This window comes from Talpa occidentalis, unplaced genomic scaffold, assembly GCF_014898055.3.
Source record: "Talpa occidentalis isolate TD23 unplaced genomic scaffold, MPIMG_talOcc4v2.1, whole genome shotgun sequence".
NCBI classification, from domain to species: Eukaryota; Metazoa; Chordata; class Mammalia; order Eulipotyphla; family Talpidae; genus Talpa; species Talpa occidentalis.
Genome location: NW_026555331.1, coordinates 100,983,209 through 101,008,464, shown reverse-complemented (window position 1 = coordinate 101,008,464; position 25,256 = coordinate 100,983,209). Strand labels below are relative to the sequence as shown.

The window sequence follows — 25,256 nt, the reverse complement described above, 5'->3', positions numbered from 1 at the left end:
ACATATTTTTCTTCTGTCATTTGGAGAATCCTGGAACAGTTTAAGTCCTGTTTTTATATAGTAAATATTTTGGTATTAACAGGACCAATGGGATGGTTATGTGTTTTATGTTTAAGTAAGCATAGGAGCCAATGTTAAGGATATAATTAAAATTTCAGTTTAAAATACTGATTCTTGATGTGAGAATTAGTTCACTTACGTACACTCTCCACATGTCTGCATGAATGCCTGTGTTTTAACAGCAACCTAGCCAATTATTTAAGAAGCAACTCAATCCAAATCTGAAATCACTAATGCAGTTCATGTCATTTTATTTACATTTGAACTCTACTGGAGTTAGGGATGAAGTGTCCTCTTCCATTCCAAGGATGAAGTCTTCAGGTAATGTCTCAGTTGTTATCTGAGCTAACTGATCATCATAAGAACGTAGGGTCCATAATTTCTCTAATTCATAGGTTTCTCTTGTTTCTGGAAGCATCAAATGAATCACCATGCTGCCTATCAAGGACAGATAAAGAATTACAGTGAAGAAACAGTTCATGTGCTTTGTGATCTCAACTCAGTACATATATTACCCTCGTGGTATAACTGTAGGACCTAGTGCAATGGTTCTCATTGTGATCCCCTGGAAACTTGTTAGCAATGCAAATTGTGAACCCCTTCCAGCCAAAATACCACAGAAGTGATGTTCCATACCAATAAAATGTATATACCCTTATCTCAGGGTTCCTCTTTAAGAACTTGGTGTGCAGGTGTCACCTAGCCACATGCTGCCCTATAGAAACTGGGGTTCAGAGAAGCTGTTACAAAATGTTAATGCTTTTGTTTAAGTAATAAACAGCCCCTCATCTTTAACCCCAGAATAGACTTGTGTTCTTGTAATACACTCTGTGACACTGGCTGGCTAACTTGTTAGCTTTCAAGTTTAGATAAAATCTCAAGTTCCTCACAGTTCTTAAGTAACTCTTGTAATTATTAAGTACTTTGTAGGGAAACACTTTGAAACCGTATATACTAATAACCAAATTTGTCTTCTCACACCACTATATCCTACTTACCATCTTTCTGGCCTGTGTGGCTCTATACTCCACACAGTAATTAGACCTTCTGGGAATGCATTATCTAGTATACTTCGGTTAGGTGAGGATTTTGCAGGTAAGACCACCTGAGTTATAGAATTAAAGCATTTTAAACACATTTCAAAAATTTTCCATGGAAATAATCTGATTGTGTTCCTTTTGCAACTGAAAATAGTTCAACATTAGTGCCAAAATTACTTACCAAAGTCCACACAGAGCCAGTCATCAGTGTCTTTCCCTTCAATCTTAACATGAGGCTCACTTTTACATTTCAGGTATTTGTACTGTAAAAAGCCAGAGCATATAGTAAAGTGAGAAAGGATGGAACTAGTCTCTCACTGAGGGTGGTCTGTGGGTAATTTTCTTGGCATTAATTTGGGAACTAACTTATTCATAGCTCTGTCTTGGCCCATCATTAAAAATAGGGAAAATATCCCACTTCCTACACTTTTCTGAGCTCCGCCCAAACCCTTCTAACAGGGCTACACCACTCCTTTACCAAGGTGCCTCTGAACCTCTCACTTAACATCAGGTCCTCACCTATAGATATAATCCTTTCGGGCCTCCCCAGTGGCGCAGCAGTTGAGCACTGGGTTGTGAAGATGCCCACAGTCTCTACAGCGCCGGTTCGATCCCCAGCCGCTGGGCGAGGGTCCCACATGGCGCACAGACCTCTCCTGCCGCCCGCTGCTCCCCTCAGCAGTGTACTTCGTCACTCTGCCTGTTCTATCCTCCGCTCTGACTCTGGTGAATTCTCTCAATCTTCCATGCCTCTGACTGTACCCAGTGCTTGTATAAATAAATAAATAAATCTTTAAAAAAAAAAAAAAAAAGGGTAGAAATCCTACTTCATCTAAAACAGTAGGACCCCAATTTAGATATAATCCTTTCTGTCCATCCTGGTTTGCCTTCACTCCCAGAGGAGTGCAACTTGTTTTCACTGCAACTTGTTTTAAGGCTAGGTCTTCTCAATTCTATAGGTGCCATCTCATCTACTTTCATGACAATGGTAATGGAACGTTTATCATCCCACATATCCCCAATAAATTCATATCAGACAAATGACTTGAAGCAAAAAACTATTACAAGAGACAAAGGACATATGCTGATAAAAAGGATCAAGTCACTAAAATAGTATTATAAACACACCAAACAACAGAGCTAACCATGAAACAAACACCAACAGAATTAAAGGTAGAATTAGACAACAACAAGATAATGTGAGACTCAATAACCCATTTTCAATGATGGAATAGAACCAGACAGAAAAGAATAGAGGTCTTCAACACTATCCTCCAATTGGAACTTAAATTCTATATATTTTTTTTTTAAGTGCAAATGGAACATTCTCCAGGAGAGTTCACATTAGGCCACACACAAAAATTTTAATTTTTATGTGGTGGAGACACAAAGTATATTTTCTGATCACAATGAAATTAAACTAGAAATCAACAGAATGGGGAAATCCACCAACATGTAAATTTAAACAATACTTTAAAAAAAGTGTCAAGAGATCACAAGGTAAATTAGAAATAATAACTGGAAACTTAATTATAATCCTAACGGCATAAAGTTCCCTAATCAATAACCTAAGTTTGCACCACAAAGAACCAGAAAATGAATAGAATTTTAGTAGGAGGAAGGACATAATGATCAGGAAACCAAAACAGACAAAGTTGATGAAATCAAGATTTGGACCTATTCATTAATATGGGGACTGACTGGTTATCAAAAAAATCCCAGGGGCCTCTCTGGTGGCACAGGGGTTAGTCTCAACACTATCAAGCTACTGCCAGCCACTGCAACTTGAGTTGAATGTCTGCCACGAAGCTAACTCACATGGCACAGCAGACCTCTCCTGTCTCTCCCACTGCTCCCCTCAGCAGTGTATTTCAGTAGATCCACTTGTTCTGCTCCCCACACTCTCTAGTGAATCCTCTCACCCACACCCCAGTTCTTATATGCATGAGTAAAAATAAATCTAAAAAAACAAACAAACAAACAAAAAAAAAAACCCAAAAAAACTCCCAATAAAGAAAAGCCCTGGACCAGGGTGAGGAATTCTACTAATGATTTAAAATCAGGAGTCCTGACTCAAACTTTTCCAAAATTGAAGAGAACACATTATGTAACACCTATAAGACTAACATTACTCTGAGAGCCAAATCAGAGACATTGCAAGAGACAGCCCAATATAATTAATGAAAACTGATGCAAAATCAAAATACTAGCAAACTAAATTCAATACCATATTAAAAAGGTTATACACCACAATGGAGTGTGATTAACCTCTGGGATGTAAGGTTGGCTCAACATAAAACTGTACTAAACCAAATCACATGATCATCTTAAATTGATGCAGAAAAAGCATTTGACAAAGCGCAACACCCTTTCACAATAAAAACATTCAAGCTAAGAATACTAAGAAATATACCTCAAGATAACAAAGGCCATATATGAAAAGGCCCTCAGCAAACATTATACTCAACAATCTAATATTGTAAGTTTTGCTTTCCAAAAAAAAAGACAAGAATGTCCACTTTTGCCTCATATTTAATATAGTACTGTAAGTCCCAGCCAGGGCAATTAGGCAAGAAGAAATGAATACCCAAATTGGAAAGGAAGAAGTAAAACTGTCCATTTACAGATGATAGGATCTTACATATAGAAAAGCCTAGACTCCATCAAAAAACTGTTAAATGAATTCAGTCAAGTTGCAGGATACAAAAGCAACATATAGAAATCAGCTGCAATTTATTACACAGGATATAACTCAAAGAGATGGCAGAGCTGCACAGAGCAAGGTAGGGGGGGAAAGGCACAGTGCTTCTATGCTCTCTCTGTTGGGGTATAGTTAATCAAGTTAAAATCTAGCCTCTACTTATTGCTCAACAGAACACTGTAGGGAGACAAAGTAGATAAGGAAATCTGTTAAAACAGCCATGGGGGAGGGCCTTCCTGGTGGCACAGGGATTACAGAGACAGCACTGTCAAGCTATTGCCAGCCACTGCAGCACAAGTACGATCCCCTGCCAGCTAGGGAGCTACCAACATAGTGTGGCAGACCTCTCCTGTTGGGCCCGCTGCCCTCCTCAGCAGTGTATTTCAGTAGATCTGCCTGTTCTGCTCCCCACTCTCCCTGGTGAATCCTCTCACCATCCCCAACTTCCACCTCTGGCTTACAACCCAGTTCTTGTATGCATAAAAAAATAAATCTTAAAAAAAAAGTCATGGGAACCAGACCACAGGGCTAACATGACTTAGGGCTATCAGAATTCCAGGGAATGTGGAAACAGCAAACAGAACCCTGACACCACCTGAGGGGAAGGTTGACTTGAAACCTGATGTTCTGAGATAACAATCAGCAAGAATCAATTCCCCCACTCAGGAAAGACCATGAAAATAGGACATAAAAAGAGCCCAAATCCTTCCTAGGGGCAAGATGACCTCTTCCATCTTGCCCACTGCTTCTCTTAACAGTATATTTACTTCAATAAATAATCAAAAACGTATTCTACCTTTTCTGTTCTCCACTATGTCTCTGGTGAATTATTTCACCCCTGTGTCTGCAGCCTCACCCCAACACTTTTCCTCACTACATTTTGGTGGACCATATGGGGAGAAACCTGGTATGAGAACCCTTTGTTCCTTCTCTCAGTTTCTCCGGTGGACTGCAGGGAAACCTCAACTGAATATTGCGAACAGCCCAATTATACCAAAAGGTTCCAGGAGCCCAGCTGGGTGAAGAACAGCCCTTCCCCCCGCCCTTTTTTTTTTTTTTTTTAAAGATTGATTTATTTATTTACACAAGCACTGGGTACAGTCAGAAGCGCGGGAGGGTGAGAAAGTTCACCAGAGCCAGAGCTGGGAGCAGAGCAGGCAGAAGGACCGAAGTACACTGCTGAGGGGAGCAGCGGGCGGCAGGAGAGGTCTGCGCACCATGCGGGACCCTCCTCCAGTGGCCGGGGAGCAGCCGGGGATCAAACTGGCGCTGCAGAGGCTGCGGGCAGCTTCGCAGCCCAGCGCTCAGCCGCTGCACCATCGGGGAGGCCCCCTTTTTCCCTTTAAAACCTCAGGTAGGCTGTTTGGCTCATGGACAACAGAAGGGGTCTGGCTTGGGCACCCCCAAATGTCCCTGAACAATTCCCACATGCAGGACAGTCCACCAAGCTGGGTCAGTGGCAGTTTGACTTTCCTCCTCCTTGCCTTTCCCTCTGTGGTCAGGCATCGAGTCTGCTTGCTCCAGCTACTGAAACACTGCTTGACAAGTGGAGAGTCATCCCGGACCCAACACCCTACACCCAATGGAGAAGGCTGTGATGGCAACTCAGGCCCCTAGAGTTCCTGAGGGAAGCCCCCAGACTGCAGGGTGACTCAGAACCCTAGTTCCTGGTGGAACGGCACCCAGTTTGTAGGGCACCTTGGACTCCTAGGTCCTGGGAAGGAAGCCCCAGGACACAGGGACATCTACCAGGCATTGCAAGTGCTTTCCCTTTGTTGCTACAGGCTGCCCTTGGGCTGCATTCTTAAAAACTGGAGCAAATTTGACCCTCAGACTCTAAAGAAAATACATCTAATTTTTCTTCACAACACTACCTGGCCCCAATACAAACTAGAGGACCAAGAAATCTGGCCTATAAACGGCACCCTTAGCTATAACATCATCCTCCAATCAGACCTCTTTTACTGTGGCCAAAGCAAATGTCCAGAGTTGTCCAGGCGTTTAAGGACTTCAGCCAAGGTAGGGACCTCTGCAAATCTTGCCAGATGTGCTCGGCAAAGTTTTCTGGCCCTACACTGAGCTTGACATCCTAGATGACCCCTCTCTTTTGGGGGCTCCTCCACACCAGCAGGCACCACATCTCCCATCAGCCTGCCAGGCTCTTCTTTCCCACCAGAAGGGGCCACTATGGGACAACCACCATGACCCCCTAATCTCCGTCCTTCTGGGCCTGGAGCCTCACCTGCTTATAACCCTCTTTCTCCAGCCTATACTTGGAGTGGGACACTCTATAGCCCCACTTAAGAATCTTCCGCAAAGGAAGAATCTAAAATCCTCCGTTTATGGGAAGTTGCAAATGAGGAAATGGACATCGGAGTCCATGTGTCCTTTCCCATGTTGATCTTGCCCAGTCTGAGGACAAGCTAGGGAGCTGCTCTCAGGACCCTACCCATTTTACTGAGGAATTTAATGGACTTACTTTAGTCTTTGATTTAACCTGGTTGTTAAATATGTATCATTCTGACCACTTCCTGTACAGAGTCTGGACACAGGCTGAGGCACATGCCAATGAGCTACATGTTCATAATCCTCTTAACAGACCCGGCCCTGAGGCAGTCCCTAACACTGACCCTCAGTGAAGCTACCAACTCCCAGACCCTGGCTATAGGCAAAGGGACCACATGATTTATCGGTCTCCTCCAGGGAATGCAGAAGGCAATTGTTAATTATGAAAGGCAGTCAGTTATGAAAATCTGAGGGAAGTTACTCAGGAGCCTAATGAGAATCCTGCATTATTTTAGGTCAGGTACCATTCTGGACCTAGAGACTATAGAAGGATAAGCATCTTAGCAGGTTCCTCCATTAGCCAGTGTTGCTCTGATAATCCGGTCCAAGCTCCAGAGAGTGGATAAGTGCCTCAGACCGCTTCCCCCACACTTTCGGACATGGCCTTCAAGGTATACGATAGCAGGGAGGAGGCCAGCCAGGTTATAGAGGAAAAGAGAAAGCGGGAAAAAGGTTAGGGAAGGGCCAATATACAGCGGCTGCCACTGCCAGCTTCCTGCCACCTCAGACTCACCTGAGACCCCAGGTGCCCCCAAGGGCATTCAGAACTTCAACCTCTTAAAGGGTCCCAGTCTGTTTCCACTGCCAGCTACCAGGACACCTCAGCCGCAGCGTCTGAAAAAGCCACCCGCCGGGCCATGCCCTCTGTGCCATTGCACATGGCATTGAAAGAGGGGCTGTCCCACTCTCCAGAGAAGGAAGGGGGTCAGCTAGATGTGAAGGCAAAATTACAGTCATTGACTATGAAGAACCCAGTGTGGGAGGACCTCCTTTACTGATGCGGCCCAGAGGTGAGACAGGCCCCCCCTGTACGATCTCTATGGAGGAGCCTCGGGTGACACTAGAAGTGGCAGATAAAAAGATCACCTTCTTAGTGGAGACAGGAACCACTTACTCTACCTTGCTCCAATTCCCCCTAAATATTGTGGCCCAACGCTGGCCCCCTTGCTTGCCGGGTCTGGCAGCAACAGCTCTTTTAGCTGAAGAATCTTCGAAACTCATCCTGTGGCAAGCCCTCCATGTATACACTCCCCACCAAGTTATGGAGGACCTAGGGACCAACGCGTTCCCCTGGTTGTCAGACAGAATTATGAAATTTCAGACTCAACTATCAAACCTTGCCACACCCTCAATCTTGCTACCTTCCTCCCTGACCCCAGTCCTACAGCAGCAACTGAACATGCTTGCCTGAAGGTTTTGTATTACACCTGTGCTGCACGGCCGGACCTCCAGGACACACCGCTTGTAGGCACTGATGAAATTTGGTTTAGGGATGTCAGTAGTTTCATTCAGGATGGTGTTCAAAGGTCAGTTTATGCCAGAGTCAGCCTAACTGATACTACTGAAGCTAAACTTTACTCTGCCAAGAGGCACAACCTCTGCTCAAAAGGCTGAACTCATTGCACTCACTACAGAACTGGAGTTTGGAAAGGGGCTTAGTCTTAACATATACACTGATTCCTCTTATTCTTTACACATTGTTGACAGCTATCTGGAAGTAGCGAGGCTTTCTGATAGCCCAAAATAATCCTATTAGACATTCTAACAAGATTCTGCCATTACTAAATGCTATAACCCTGCCCTTGGGAGTGGCAGTCATGCACTGCAAGGGACAGTGAAATACCACAGGGTAACAATAGAAAGATCGGGAAGCCAAAGCAGTGGCCAGACTCTAGGTCCAAGCACCCTTAAACTCCATCAAGTTACTAACTCCTAACTACTCCCACGAGGAACAACAGACAGGAAAAAGAAAGGGCTAGCTCTGCCCTCTCTCCAGGCACTGAGGCAGTCTCAAACACTGACCCCCCAATGAAGTTACCAACTCTGAGACCCTGGTTGTAGACAAAGGGGTCACATGATTGACCTGTCTCCTCTAGGAGGAGGAGTCTATACACCTGAAGTTTTTGAAAAAACATCTTGCCTGAGGCGACCCAACAGAAGCTTTTACATGTCCTCCATTATTCCACCCATGTGGAAGCTAATACTCTCTGGGCACTTATTAACCCTCTCTTCCAGGGTTGTGCTGTGGGATTTAAAAACACTCCCAAAACTGTCCCACTTGCTCTAAACCAAATCCTGAGGGAAACCTAGCTCCTCCCCCACCTCTCAAATATGTCCAGTATAGTCTACCGGGGGGAAGACTGGCAGCTTGATTTCACTTATATGCCTCCATGTAAAGGACAAACATTTCTGTTTGTCCTGATAGGCACCTTTACAGGGTGAATCAAGGCCTTTCCACCAAATCCAAAAAATCCTCTGAGGTGACTATAGCAGTGCTAGAACACATCATCTCTAGGTTTGGCCTGCCTCGGTCATTATAATCAGACAATGGCCTGGCTTTCACTTCTCAAGAAACTCAGGGTGTTAGTGTTGCCCAACAAATGACTTATTACTTGCATGTAGCCTAGTACCCTCAAGTCTTCAGGAAAGACAGAAAAAGCTAACCCAACCAATAAAAGGCTAACCAGACCATTAAAAAGTTTACTATGTTTTGATAGTATTAACAGAAGAAACCCAGCAGTCCTCAGTCAATATCTTGCCTGTGGCTTTACTCCAAGCTAGAATCACCCCAAGGCTTCTCTAGGCTTAAGCACCTTTGAACTCTTACATGGACGACCCTTCCTCACTAACACTTGGTGGTCAATCCAAAATAAAACTGCTTACAACAATATATTGTCTCCTTTGGCTTAACTATTAAGTCCCTTCATGACTATGCAGATGCTAACACTTCTCTGGCCAACACTTCTCTCTCCATCTCTAGCCATCCTAACATTTCTCCAGGAGACTGGGTCCTCCTTAAAACCTTGCCTCAGGACAAAAAAACAAAAACAAAAAAAAAAAACCAACAACCCTCCTCAAGTCCTCTTAACAACACCCACTGAGGTCAAACTGTAGGGACACAATCAGTGGGTATACCTCTCCCAAAGCAAGCAGCTTCTACTGGAGAAGACTCCCAACTACCTCCAGTGTACTCCTGAGAGGCATCGAGGACCTTTGTCTTTGTTGCAAATCAAATAAGTAAAATACTCCTACACATCAAAATTCACCTTAGGCTTTGTAACTAACAACCCCCCCTCCCATCATGTCTTGCTCAAAATTCCCCTCTTCTACTCTGAAGTCTTAACATTGCTCATGGCCAAGACTGTAACACTAACACTGCCAAGAGTTCAAAGGGGCTTAAGCCTAGAGAAGCCTTGGGGTGATTCTAGCCTGGAGTAAAGCCACAGGCAAGAGATTGCCTAACTCTGCCAACATTCAAACTTAGCCCTCCAAAGAGGGTTACCAAGAGCCTCCCTGGTGGTGCAGGGGTTAAAGTCTCAGCACTATCAAGCTATCACCAGCCACTGTGGCATAAGTTCAAACCCTGGCCAGGGAGCTAACCCACATGGCACAGCAGACCTCTCCTATCTTGCCCGCTGCTCCCCTCAGCAGTGTATTTCAGTGGACCTGCCTGTTTTGCTCCCTTTTCTGCCTCTGGTGAATCCTCTCACCCCCACACCTCTGGTCCAGACCCCAGCCCTGGTATGCATAAATAAATTAAATTAAATTAAAAAACAAAACAAAAAAGACAAATCTAACCCCTGCTGCCTTTATCTCCAGGCGCAATGGAGATGAGCCTTTGGAATACTAGTGGGCCCAACTCTTGGGGCTCATGTACTACATGATATCCAAAAGACTGACTATCATGCCTACTTGGGGGACAGACAAAACTCCACAGCCATTCTGGGACCTATTTATTCCAAGGTGCGTGTTCAATGCCCTGTTCCACTTTCTACCAGTTCTAACCTCAATCTTCCAAGACACCACTCTGCCGGGTTCAGTTAGCCTCGACAGTTATCTCACTCTACACTCAACACTTGGTGGTCAATCCAAAATATAACTGCTTACAACAATATATCACCTCCTTTGGCTTAACTTTTTTTTTTTTTTTTAAATAGAGGCATATTTATTTATTTATTTGTTTGTTTTTTTGTTTATGCATGCACTGGGTACAGTCAGAAGCACGGGAGGGTGAGAGAATTCACCAGAGCCAGAGCGGGGAGCAGAGCAGGCAGAGGGACCAAAGTACACTGCTGAGGGGAGCAGCAGGCGGCAGGAGAGGTCTGCGCGCCATGTGGGACCCTCCTCCGGTGGCCGGGGAGCAGCCGGGGATCGAACTGGCGCCGCAGAGGCCAAGGGCAGCTTCGCAACCCAGCGCTCAACCGCTGCGCCACCGGGGAGGCCCCTTTGGCTTAACTATTAAGTCACCTCCCCATTTTAGGAAAATTCTGTTCTGGCCGCCCTATTCCATTCTGTAACTGGTTCCAATTCTAACCACCACAAACAGGGTTTTGACAAACTGTATTTTAATATCCAATACCACTCATGGAAAATTCTTTAGCAACCCAGGCCAAAGCACTGCCTTTTGGGAGTTGGGCTCTTCCAGTATCTACCACAATGCAATCCCATGTTTAAACCCTATACCTATGGCTTCACGGGCCATGGCATTTCAATCTAAGGTCACGCATAAAAACCAGGGACGACAGCCACATATACCGACTATACTGGGTGACTTCCTCTCTCCTTGGGCATTCGCTGTTGTGGTACACAGGTTTATACCTGCCTCCCGACCAACTGGACTAGCACTTGGAGGCTGTCCCACTCCCTGTTACTACCAGACTTCAAAGGACTCAGAGAGCCCCAATAGCCCCCATTATAACAGGGCTTGCCTAACTGGGAGCTTCTACAGGCACCGCTGAGGGTTTACTCTGGAGGTAATAGGTTTCACAAGGCTTATCAGGTATATCTCTCGGCCACATTGGCCAATTAACAAATAGCAGCCTCTCTTGACATCGTGCAGAAGCAGCTCAACTTAGTGTTAAGCATGGTTTTACAAAATCAAGTCAGGTCTCCCTGGTGGCGCAAGGGGTTACGTCTCAGCACTATCAAGCTATCGGCAGTCACTGCAGCACGAGTTTGATCGCCAGCCAGGGAGCTTACCCACATAGTGCAGCAGACCTCTCCTGTCTGGCCCGCTGCTCCCCTCAGCAGTGTATCTCAGTGGATCTGCCTGTTCTGTTCCCCACTCTGCCTCTGGTGAATCCTCAAACCCCCCCACCTCTTGTATGCATAAATTGAAAAAATAAATCTTTAAAAAAAAAAAAATCAAACACTTGATGTTATCACCACTGCTGGAGGAGGCACTTGTGCTACATTAAAAGAAAAATGTTGTTTTGGGGTTTATGAATTCAAACAGGTCCAACAACATATTCAGCAATTCTTGGATCAACCCCATCAATTACATGGACAAGCCAATAGCAGCTGGAATTCCTGGAAGGACACTTGGTCTTGGCTATCCTGGTTACTTTCCTTCCTGGGCTCCCTATTTCACTTTCTTCTGCTCCTTATTGCAGGGTGCCCACTCTTCAACATTCTTAAGTTTGTCACCTCACAAATTCAATCCACACTTACAAATGATGCTAATTCCCAGTTACCAAACTGTTCCCCCTTTTCTCCCTTTGATCAGGCAAGCAAAACTTTCCACCTGGTAAATGGCCCTAACGACTTCATGTTGGAGTACTTTCCCTTCTGGCGTTTGAACCCTACATTCTTAACCTTTATTCATTTAGTTCCTATTTCTGATAATCAACCTTACTGGTAGCCCCTTAGAGCAATGCATGAGGGACAAAATTGATCCCAGCCTGGACACCCAAGAATGGTCACCTTGGTCCCTTTCTCACCACACTCCTCACTGTCTCAAAATGACAACAAGCTATGCAGAGCCAGCACTATGTAGTGCCCCAGCACTATGAAGCAGCTACAAAAACTAGACCTTTACCCCATTCCCAAAGATTTGCCATGGTCCTCTTGGGAGAAGGGGAAATATTGGGTACATTTAATAAAGTTAAAATTTAGTCTCTACATTTTGCACAGCAGAACAACGCTGGGAGACATCAAGTAGATAAGGTAATTGTAGGGTAAGTAAAAACTATCAGGCTTTTCTGCCCTTCCATCATTAGATTAAATGCATGCCTGATGGCGGACACCTGGAGTAGGGTGTGGGCATATGTAGGTGGGTACACCTGGGCCGAGACTGGGCTCATAAGGGCGGCGTCACAGGACACCAGAGGAACGGAACAACCAGAAGAAAGAGAACGACCAGGAGGAGAACAAGTGAGAGAGCGCAGCAGAACCAGCAGAGAAGCAGAGGCCACGAGAGAACGCCAGAGAGCCCAAAAAGAATGAAGATTTGCTGGGGGCTAGGAGACTTCCAGCCTCCTGGCCCCCCAGCACCCCTGCCTGCCATGCACCTGGTAAAATGTCAAATAAAACCTGAAAAAAACACCGAGGGCTCCAGGACTCCTCCTTCACCTGTCTGCTCCAATCATAGAAATCCTGATCTGCTACAGTAATCTGATATAATAGCCACAGGAACCAGACCATAGGTCTAAGATGACTTAGGGCTATCAGAATTCCAGGGAATGTGGAAACAATGCAAACAGGACCCAGGCACCACCCAATGGATAACTATGAGCAAGAACTGACTTCCCAAGTCAGGAAAAGCCCATGAAAATAAGGTATTAAAAAAGCCCCAAACCCTTATTAGAGGCAGAGGACCTCTTCTGAGTTGCCAGCTGCTTCTCTTAGCAAATGTATTTCAATAAATCCACCTTTTCTTTTCTCCACTCTGTCTCTGGTGAATTCTTTCACCCCCAGTGCCTCCAGCCTCACCCCAATATTTCTCCCCACAACACTTCCCAGGTGTACCAGTCTCCCCAAATCTCCACATGTTCAGGAAATTCCCCAAGCCTCCTCTTTTTGCACTTTTATGGAGGCTCACTATACAGGCATAATTAATCAAAGCATTGGTCACTGGCAATTGAACTCAATCCTTAACCCCTGATTTCCAGGAAATCAGGGAGCAGGACTCAAAGACCCACCTGCAAATACTTCCAAAAAGCCACCTCATTAACACAGTAAGAGACACATTCATCACTCCCAGCACTTAAGAAACTTGAAGGTTTTGGGGAGCTGTAAGCGAGAAACTGTGGATGAAGACCAAATATACATGCAAAAGATATATCTGGTCATGTAAATAACCAAATGTACATTTTCCCTATATATCACAAAATCACAACGACTATCAAAAAAATCAACTCAAAATGGGCTATAGACTTGATTTTAAAACCATAGATTTAATGAAACCATAAAATGTCTGAAGAAAATATAAATAGTAAAATCCTTGACATTGGTCTTAGTGATATTTTTTGGGGCCCTGACTCCAAAGATGAGGGAAACAAAAGTAAAAACAAATGAACTATATCAAACTATAAAACTCTGCAGGGCAAAGGAAACCATCAGCAAAATGAAAAGGCAATTTACTTAGAAGATATTCACAAACCATATATCCAGTAGGTTAATGCCCAAAATACATAAAAGACTCATACACCCTAAAGTAAAACAAAACCCACAAAAAATCCCAAATAATTCAATATAAAAATGAAGGGTATATCTGAAAGGGCACTTTTCCAGACATACAGGTGGCTAGCAGGTACATGAAAATATGGTGAATATCATCACTAATCATCAGGGAAATGCAAATCAAAACCATAATGAGATATCAATTCACATCTGTGAGAATGGCTATCATGAAAAAACAAAACAAGAAATAAGTACTGGCCAGGATATGGAAAAAAAGGAAATCCTTCTACACTGTTGGTGGGAGTGTAAAGTGGTACAGCTGTTACGAAAAAACAGTAGAGAATTTCCTAAAAAAGTAACAGGAGCCTCCCTAGGGGGTTTCTAGGGGTTTAAGTCTCAGTGCTGTCACCACTGCTGCCTGAGTTCCATCCCCAGCCAGGGAGCTACCCACATGGTGCAGCAGACCTCTTTTCCCTAGCCCACTGCTCCCCTCAGCAGTGTATTTCAGTTGATGCACCTGTTCTGCTCCCCACTGTTTCTGGTGAATCCTTTCACCTTCCCCCTCTAGCCTACACCCCAGTTCTAGTAGACCATAAACAAATAAATCTTAAAAACAATTTTTTGCAAATTTTAAAAATTGCTAAGAATAGATCGGAAAAAGACTTATGGTGATCATTTCACACTGTATACAAATATCAAATCATGATGATGTATAACACTATGCTGTACATCTAATATAATATTATATGTCATTTAAATGTGCAACAGAAAAGAAGTTTTAAAAATATTCCTAGGTCTTAGAAATGTTTGATATATATTAATAAATTGCATGGCATTGTATAAATTTGGAGATTTAAAAAAAAATAGATTAAAATGATTTTTCCTCATGTATATCTAGACACAAATAAAACTTTCCTGAACTTACACTTTCTCCCTCCTTGTCTAAAAATTTTTTTAAATGCACAGAATAGCTAAACAGGCATTTCTCCAAAGACATATAGATGGCCAACAGGCACATGAAAAAATGTTCAACATCACTAATTATCAGGGAAATGCAAATCACAACTACAATGAGATACCACTTCACACCTGTAAGAACAGACCAGATTAAAAAATTATAAATAATAAATGCTGCAAAGGATGTGGTGGACAAGGACCCTCTTATACTGCTGGTGGGAATATAAACTAGTTCAGCCACTAAGGAAAGCTGTGTGGAGGATCCTCAGAAGACTAAAAATGAATCCACCATATGACCCAGTGATTTCATTTCTAGGAATCTACTCAAAGGACACAAAAACATTAATTCAAAAGGATACCTGCACTATTTTCAACAGCGAAGATATGGAATCAACCTAAATGCCCCCAAACAGATGACCGGATCAAGAAGATGCAGTAAATATACACAATGGAATACTACTCAGCTATCCAAAAAGATAAAGTCATGCCATTTGCAGCAACATAGATGGAGCTGGAAGGGATTATGCTAAGCAAAATATGTTAGAAAGAAAAAAGACAAATATCAGACGGTTTCACTTATATGTGGAATATAGAGAAACCAGACAAAGGGTCATGAAAAAGACAAAACTTGCAAGTTGACAATAAATCTGAGATATACAGCAGGGGAGAGGGAACAAGGGGAGGTGGTGATAGAACTATGGGGACTACCCCTGAGGGAAGAAATCAAATACTGTCCAAAAATTGACAATGATGTAAGAAAATAATTTTTTCTTAAAAAATTTTAAAAAAGAACAAAGAGGGAAGGAAAAGTCTAACGGACTCTGGTAGGGGACTATGGGTGATTCCTCGGTAGGTGCATTATGGTGGTGAAACCTGATGGCGGATCCTAACAGTACCTCGATTAAAAAAATTAAAAAACAGTCCCCCTTTCAGAACTGAGTAGAAGAGAGGGAGGGCTCCGCCATCAAGATGAATTGTGGGTCCCAGGGAAGTGCGGACCTGTCTGCCGGGCTATCAGTAGCCAGCAACCCAGGGATCCCCTACTGGAACTGAATAAAGAAGAGGGAGGGCTCTGCAAACAAAGGTTAAGACAGGTACATAGGAAAAAAAGACCAGCAGCATACAAAGACTCTGTGATCTTTAGAGACAGCACCCATTAACATATCCACAGCATCATGACCCTTGTGGAGTCTGGCGTAACAGTACCAGTCTCAGTCTGGCCACCAGTTCCCGACGACCCAGGAGCACCCCAAAAAGATGCCCACTAGTACCAGGTGCACAGTGGCCCTACACAGAATATATTAGGGAGAAGGAAAAATACAAAAAACCAAGCAAGTCCTCTGGGGAAGGACACACCATAAAAAGAAAACCGACCCCAACAACAATGATATGGAAGAACTTCTCTGCCTGACAGAGAATTTAGAATTGCCATGATTGGGCCTCCCCGGTGGCGCAGTGGTTAAGCGCTGGGTTGTGAAGCTGCCCGCAGCCTCTGTGGCGCCGGTTTGATCCCCGGCAGCTCCCCGGCCACCGGAGGAGGGTCCCACATGGTGCGCAGACCTCTCCTGCCACCTGCTGATCCCCTCAGCAGTGTACTTCAGTCCTTCTGCCTGCTCTGCTCCCTGCTCTGGCTCTGGTGAATTCTCTCACCCTCCCACGCTTCTGACTGTACCCAGTGCTTGTATAAATAAATAAATCTTTAAAAAAAAAAAATAGAATTGCCATGATTAAAAAACAAAGAAGACAAAAAGGAAAAGAATGATATGAGAAATGTAATTAATGAACTGAAGAATGAAACTGAGTCTTTAAAAAAGGAAATGAAGGGAACACAGGATATTAAAAGATTAAAGGAGGAGCTAAAGAACTATAGGAAAAGCAACAAAAACAGAACTGATAAAATAGAAGAATGAATCAGTATTCTCAAAGGTACAGAGACAAAAAAAGAACCAAAAAGGGAAAGGAGAGAGAAGGAAAAATGAAGAAAAAGTTCGAGAACTATCTGACACCATGAGGAAAGGAAATATAAGTTATATAAATTCCAGAAAGTGAGGAGAGAAACAAAGGAACCGAGAAACCATCAAAGGAGATAAATGAAGTGAACTTCCCAAGCATGAAAGAGGAGATGAAAATAGACACACAGGAAGCTAGAAAAACACCAAAGTAGCACAGTGAAAGGAAAACTACAGCAAGACACATAATAGTAAAGCTTCCAAGAGTCCAAGACAAGAAAAAATAATGAAGCTGATGGGGGGGAGGGGGGAAAGCAGATAACCTATAAAGGAAAACCAATCAGGCGGACATCAGACTTCTCCAAAGAAGAGGCAAGAAGAGAATGAAGTGACATATTCAGCAAACTCTAAGTCAACAAATGCCAACCAAAAATACTTGACCCCCCAAAGCTCTCCTTCCTCTATGAAGGAAAAATAAGGACCTTCTCAGACAAACAGAATCTCCAGAAATTCATTACTACTAAACACCCACTCCAAAAAATACTACAAGAACACCTAAAGCCAAAACCAACAGAGGAAAAGAATAAGAGAATAAATGGATAAAATCACAAAAAGACAGAGAAAATGGCAAATACAGACACCAATGTATCAATATTAACCTTAAAAGTATAAGCACATGCAGTTTGCAGCAACATGGATGGCGCTGGAAGGGATCATGCTCAGCGAAATAAGCCAGAAAGAAAAAGAAAAATACCGGATGGTCTCACTCACAGCAGGAATCTAGAAAACTTAAATAAGGGACCAGGAAAATGAATAACTATGAGAAAGTGAAAATCAAAATCAACAAACAACTATGAACCAGAGACATTCTATGGGGGGGGTAGGGGGTGGGGAGGGGAAGGATTGGGGTCAAAATAAGGGGGCTGCAATTGTATGGGGAATATAAAAATAAAATTTATTTAAAAAAGTAAAGTTCCTTTCCAATGTAAAAAAAAAAAAAGTAAATGGACTAAATTCATCAATAAAAAGACAGAGTAGCAGACTGGATTAAAAAACAAAATCCAGGGCCTCCCCGGTGGCGCAGCGGTTGAGTGCTGGGTTGCGAAGCTGCCCGCGGCCTCTGCGGCACCGGTTCGATCCCCGGCTGCTCCCCGGCCACCGGAGGAGGGTCCCACATGGCGCGCAGACCTCTCCTGCCGCCCGCTGCTCCCCTCAGCAGTGTACTTCGGTCCTTCTGCCTGCTCTGCTCCCCGCTCTGGCTCTGGTGAATTCTCTCACCCTCCCGCGCTTCTGACTGTACCCAGTGCATGTATAAACAAAAAACAAACAAATAAAAAAAAAAAACAAAATCCAACCTTCCGCTGTCTCCAGGAAACACCTTTAACTACAGAAGACAAACATAGACTGAAAGTAGAAGGTTGGAAAACAATCCTACAAGCAAATGGACCAAAAAAGAAGGCAGGAACAACTATACTTATATCAGATGAATCAGACTTCAAACTAAAAAAGGTAAAAAGAGACATAGATGGACACTATGACTAAGGGGACAATACATCACAAAGATATACTCATCAACACATACTCCCTAATGAAGGATCACCAAAATATATCAGACATTATCAACTCTGAAAACAGACAATAAAGAAAATACATATATCAGGGGCCTCCCTACTGGCGCAAGGGGTTAAGACACAACCTATGAAACTGTCCGCAGCCAGTGCAGTCCGAGTTTAATCCCCCGGCTATGGAGCCACCCACATGGCACAGCAGACCTCTCCTGACTCGCCCACTCTCTCCTGACTCGCCCACTGCTCCCCTCAGCAGTGTACTTCTGGCAATCTGCCTGTTCTGTTCCCCACTCTGTCTCTGGTGAATCTTCTCACAGCATACACTTCTGGCCTGTACCCCAGCTCTTGTATGCATAAGTAAATAAATCTTAAAAAAAAAAAAAAAAAAAGAAAGAAAATACACATATCGTAGGAGACTCCAACACCCCACTCATCAATGGGCAGATCAACAAAAACAAAAAATAAATAAGGACACTAGAGCCCTAAATAAAGACCAAGTCCTCACGGGCTTAACTGACATCTATAGGACACTACACCCAAAAAAATCCAAGCACATATTTTTCTCAAGTGCACAGGGATCATTCTCCAGGACTGATAACATATTGGGCCACAAGACAAACATCAACAGATACATTAAGATCAAAATCATACCATCTATCTTCTCTGATCATAAAGGCATCAAACTAGAAATAAACCATGAAAAGAAAGCAAGGAACCCTCCCACTTCATGGAGATTGAAACCCACACTACTGAAGACCACTGGATTAAAGAGAAGATCAAAGAAGAAATCAGGGCCTCCCTGGTTAAATCTCGGCACTGTGAAGCTGTCAACAGGCACTGCAGCACATGTTCGATCCCCAGCCAGGGCACTAACCCATATGGCACAGCAGACCTCTCCTATCTCACCAGATGCTCCCCTCAGCAATGTATTTCAATCTGCCTGTTCTGTTCCCCACTATGTCTCTGGTGAATCCTCTCACCACCCACCCCGGCACCTCTGGCCTACACCCTAGCTCTTATATGCATAAATAAGTAAATCTTAAAAAAAAAAAAAAAAAAGAAAGAAAGAAGGAATACTACCAAATATGTTCTATGAAGCCAACATTACACTAATACCTAAACCAAACAAAGACAACACAAAAAAAGAAAACTACAGGCCAATCACCCTAATGAACACTGATGCAAAAATCCTCAATAAAATCCTTGCCAACAAAATCCAACAATACATGAAAAGGATAAGACCAGGACCAAGTGGGATTTATTCCAAGGGCATAAGGATGGTTCAACATTCAAAAATCAATTAATGTAATCCAACACATCAATAAAAAGAAAAATAGGGCCTCCCTGGTGGCGCAAGGGATTAAGAAACAACCTATGAAGCTATCCGCAGCCTCTGCAGCACGAGTTTGATCCCCCCGCCAGCCAGGGAGCAACCCACATGGTGCAGCAGACCTCTCCTGACTTGCCCATTGCTCCTGTCAGCAGTGTACTTCGGTCAATCTGCCTGTTCTATTCTCCACTCTGTCTCTGGTGAATCCTCTCACCCCACTCCTCCAATCCCCACACCTCTGGCCTGTGCCCCAGCTCGTGTATGCATAAAATCTTCAAAAAAATTTTAAAAAGAAAAAAGAAAAATAATAAAAAAGAAAAAGAAAAACCATATGATAATATCAATAGATACTGAGAAAGCATTTCAAACAGTTCAATATCCACTTATGATGATGAAGGCCCTCAAAATTGTGGGGTTAGAAAGAACACCCCTTAACATGACAAACCCACAGCCAATATTATTCTCAATGGTGGAGAGCTGAAAGCCTTTCCTATAAGATCAGGAACAAGACAAGGATGTCCACTCTTGCCACTGCTTTTCTACATAATACTGGAAGTCCTAGCCAGAGCAGCAAGAGAAAGACATACAAGGAATTCAAACAGGGAAAGAAGAAGTAAAACTATCACTGTTTGGGGGGGGGGGGAGTGGCGGGGAAAGAAGGGGTTGGGGTCAAAATAAGGGAGATATAATTGTATGGGGAATATAAAAAATAAAATTTAAATTAAAAAAGAGAAAAAAAAAGAAAAAAACTATCACTGTTTGCAGATGATATCATAATATACAGAGAACCCTAAAAACTCCACGGAAAAACTAATTAAAATAATAAACCAGTTTACTAAAGTAGGACACAAAATCAACACACAAAAATCAGTAGCCATCCTATATGCAAACAACCAATCTGAAGAAATTAAGAAAACCATCCCATTCACAATTGAAACAAAACCAAATTCCTGAGAATAAACTTAACCAAGGAGATGAAAAACATCCCCTGCTCATGGACTGGAAGAATAAATATTATTAAAATGGCCATCCTACCAAAAGCAATTTACAGATTCAATGCTATCCCCATAAATACCTCAGTGACACTCTTCAAAGAAATAGAACAAATATTGATGAAATGCATATGGGGCCACAAAAAACCTCAACTAGCCAAAGCTCTCCTGACTAAAATGAAGGAGAATGGAGTGATCATACTCCCAGACTTCAAACTATACACCACCACCATAATAATTAAAACAGTAAGGTATTGGAACAAAAACAGACACACAGATCAATGGAATCAAATAGCCCAGAAATAAAGCCACACATATATGGACAGCTAACCTTTGACAAAGGAGCAAAGAATATGCAATGGAGCAAGTACAGTTTGTTCAATAACTGGTGCTGGGAAAACTGGAGCAACACATGCAAAAGAATGAAACTAAACTACTACTTTCACACTATGCACAAAAATCAACTCAAAGTGGATAAAAGAATTGAACACAAGATCTGAAACCATAAAATAAATACAAGAAAATATAGGTAAAACACTACATGACATACATCTCAGTAACATCTTTATTTATTATTTTTTTAAAGATTTATTTATTTATGCATACAAGAACTGGGGTATAGGCCAGAGATGGGAGAGGTGAGAGGATTCACCTGAGACAGAGCGGGGAGCAGAACAGGCAGACTGACTGAAATATACTGCTGAGGGGAGCAGCAGCAGGCGAGACAGGAGAGGTCTGCTGCACCATGTGGGTAGCTCCCTGGCTGCCGGGGATTAAACTGGTGGTGCAGAGGCTGTGGATAGATTCACAGTGCTATGCTTAACCCCTTGCACCACCAGGGAGGCCCCTCAGTAACATCTTTAAAGACTCATCGCCCAAAGCAAAGAAAGTGAAGGAAAAGATAAACAGCTAGGATTACATCAAACTAAAAAGCTTTTGTACAGAAATAGAAACATTAGCCAAAACAAAGAGACACCTTACTGATTGGGAGAAAATTTTTTGCTCAATAAATTTTTTTGAAAATTTACTATACAAATAAGGGACTGATCACAAAGATCTACAAAGAACTCACATGACTCAACAAAAACAAAGTCAACAATCCAGTCAAAAAATGGGCATAAGAGCTAAAAAGACAACTCTCCAAAGGTAAAATGCAAATGGCCAACAGATATATGGAAAAAAAAAAATGTTCAAAATCCCTAATAATCAGGGAAATGCAAATCAAAACCACAATGAGATACCACCTTACACCAGTGAGAATGGCACATGTTAAAAAAACAGGCACCAAATGTTAGTGACAACGTGGTGAAAAAGGAACTCTCCTACACTGCTGGTGGGAATGCAAACTGGTCCAACCAGTATGGGAAGCTGTGTGTAAGTTCCTCAAAGTACTACAAATGGAGCTACCATATGACTCGGCAATTTCAATTCTAGGAATCTACCCAAAGGACACAAAAACATTCAAAAGGATACCTGCACCCTATGTTTATTACAGCACTATTTATAATAAATAAGATATGAAAACAACCCAAATGCCCAAAAACAGACGACTGGATCAAGAAGATGTGGTATATATACACAATGGAATACTACTCAGCAATCAAAAAAGATAAACTCATGCCATTTGCAGCAACATGGATGGAGCTAGAAGGGATCATGCTCAGTGAAATAAGCCAGAAGGAAAAAGAAAAAAATTAAATGGTTTCACTTATAGGAGGAACATAGGGGAAACAACAAGGGATCAGGGGAAAAAATAACAATAAAAAACAAAACAAAACAAAATCAACAGGAGAAGAGAGAGGGGGTCAAAACAGGGGAGGAAAGAGCACAAGGGACTACGGCAATAGAGCACAAGTGAACTGGTGGTGGGAATTCTATGGGGACTACGCCTGAGAGAGCAAACATTACACAAAAATGAACAATGATGTAAAATATATAAAAACTATATTTAAAACAAAACAAAACAAACATAAGGTACTCCTATCAAAACTATCTCTAAATAGAGAACATAAACAAAATTAATTTACACGTCATATGGTTTTAAAATGTCAATGGAATAAAACAAAAAATTATTATATACAACTAAACAGAATACAACATATCAGTAATAAATTTGGCAGCTCTCCTGCCTGCCTGACTATACAGATGCCTCTCTTTTTCTCCTTTTCCTAATAAACCTATCCTTTTAAAATGCTTTTAAAAAAGCTTTTTCTTGGGCCTCCCCGGTGGCACAATGGTTGAGCGCTGGGTTGCGAAGCTGCCCGCAGCCTCGGCAGCGCCGGTTCGAACCCCGGCTGCTCCCCGGCCACTGGGTGAGGGTCCCACATGGCGTGCAGACCTCTCCTGCTGCCTGCTGCTCCCCTCAGCAGTGTACTTCGGTCCTTCTGCCTGCTCTGGTCCCTGCTCTGGCTCTGGTGAATTCTCTCACCCTCCCACGCTTCTGACTGTACCCAGTGCTTGTATAAATAAATAAATCTTTAAAAAAAAAAAAGCCTTTCTTAAAAAGTAATTTCTATTCATACAATCTCATAAGATGGATTTACTTTTAATTGTTGCTCATTATCCTGACGCCCTGGCACTATTCCATTCAATTAATGCTTCCAGAGAGAAAGAAAGTAGCCTACCATTTTCACAATGTAGAAAGCCATTGCATGTAAGTGTCGGGTAGAAGTCCCACTACCAATCACAAAGTAATCTGTGTATTTCATTTCTGGAGGAACCTTGATCACACAAATGTCTCTTGCATTTTCTTGCCTCAGAAGTGAAACCAGTGTATCGATGTCAAACTTGAGACCAGTAGGATCTGAAATGCATAAATATTTGCTTTTGTCAGGAGGCCAAGTAGAAGACAGACTCAGTAAGCACCAGCGATGCAGGCAGTCAACAGTGAAACTGCTCTTCCACAGGGTGTTTGGCTATAATGTTTGGAAAGACAACAGGGTCTAGCTCTCCTGGTAGGTGGACCTAGGCCTTGGTTTTAAAAAGCAGCACTCAACTTTTATGGGAAGGGTGCACAGATTATATCCATTCTTTGCTATTACCACAAGCAATAAAGGAGTCTCTACTCAGAATACCTCAAAGAACTGCAATCAAAAGAAAGTAAAACAGGGCCTCCCTGGTGGCGCAGGCGGTTCAGCGCAGTGCTATGAAGCTGTCTGCAGCCTGTGCGGTGCCGGAAGCAAGGAAGCAACCCACACGGCAGGGCAGACTTCTTCTGTCTCGCCTGCTGCTCCCCTCAGCAGTGTATTTCAGTCAGTCTGCCTGTTCTGCTCCCCTCTCTGTCTCTGGTGAATCCTCACCCACCTGCACATCTGGCCTGTACTCCAGTTCTTATATAAATAAATAAATCTTAAAAAAAAAAAAAGTAAAACAGTAATAAAAGTTGGGGAGGTGGTGATATCCTGAGGTAAACTAGTTGAATCCCAGCTCTAAAGGACCACAGAACTACAACTGTTAGGCAACATTTGGTCCATAACATTCACTTGAGAGATGAAGAAACTGAGACAACTAAATATGTGGCCTAAAAATCAACCAAAGAGAGAGCTAAAAATTTTAAAGTGATTCTCATTTTGAAACCTCAAGCTTTTCTTATAAAGCCACTTGGGTTACATAACTGCTATCTTTATCTCCCTCCTCCCCCAGAAATTTCTACTTCATTTAGGAGTATTAGAGGCCGTTAATTTAATTTATAGGTGTACTAAGCTCTAAAGCTAACTTCCAAGGATCAACTGGCTAAATACACTAAGACCTCTCTCATATGCTAAGCTTTCACAATGTGAAATTTACAATCTCTTTCTACAATAAAAAGTATAAGTAGAGGACCTTTAATTGGTCCCATGGCTCCCAGCTCCTACCTCTTCCTCAAATCCTCACGCCCCAACACTTTCGACATGTCCATTTTCTGGACCTTAGAAGAAGAGGATAAAGGTGAAGAGAAATGAGGATGGCGAGATTGTGATGCCAAGGCCCCAGTGTGGCCCTTCTGACACCTGGAGTTTTGAAGACGTCAGACGTTCTAGTCTCGGCTTCACTTTCTTCACTTCCAGCTCTGAAAACGTGGGAATTTTACTACTACAAGGAAAACGCAGAGAGAGGCAACCCAGGCCTCCTCAGCTGGGAGTCGGCCCTCAGATTCCCAGAAAAGCCCGTCACCAGCCCCCTCGTCTAAAATTGTACCTACTGCGCCCGACTCCGGGAGTCCCTCGCCGGCGGCCCGCTCTGCCTGCTCCTTCAGCCCGGGCCCGCCATGCAGGCCGCGCGCAGCGTCCGGTGTCAGGTAGGCCCGGCCGAGCGCTGAGCCCGCCGGGAGCCGCCCCACGCCTAGCAGCCGAAGCCGAGGCCCTGCGGCCGCCACCGACCCCGCGCCCCGGGGAAGGGCCGGGCGCCACGGCAGGGTCCGGAACAGCCGCGCCACACAGCTACTCGACCCCATCGCCATAGCCGCGCGCCGTCTCCCGGGGCGGGACTTAAAGGAGGCGGAGAGGTCTCTGAGACTTTCTATTGGTCAGCTCAATCCAGCGCGGCCGCGGAAATTGACGTCAGGAATGTGGGCGGAGCTGTGAGCGGAGCGTGTTACCCGGAGGGCGAGGGGATGACCTTGACGCCAAGGGAGTGATTGGAGAGCACTTGTGTGTAGAAGTCAAAGGGTTAGTGTTTCACTAACCACCTTAGTGACGCACTAGGGCGCCGTCTG

At 43.4% G+C, this 25,256-nt stretch overlaps 1 protein-coding gene across 1 annotated transcript; it reads right to left on the bottom strand.

Annotated features, from left to right (window-relative positions):
* Nucleotides 1-54: 54 nt before the first annotated feature.
* On the bottom strand, nucleotides 55-25,001 carry MALSU1 (mitochondrial assembly of ribosomal large subunit 1). The gene is made up of 4 exons (XM_037517908.1): nucleotides 24,740-25,001; nucleotides 23,188-23,366; nucleotides 1,282-1,363; nucleotides 55-498 (listed from the first exon to the last, which is right to left on the bottom strand). The coding sequence occupies exons 1-4, from the start codon at nucleotides 24,999-25,001 to the stop codon at nucleotides 311-313; spliced, it is 711 nt and encodes a 236-aa protein (XP_037373805.1). The 3' UTR covers nucleotides 55-310.
* Nucleotides 25,002-25,256: the final 255 nt, after the last annotated feature.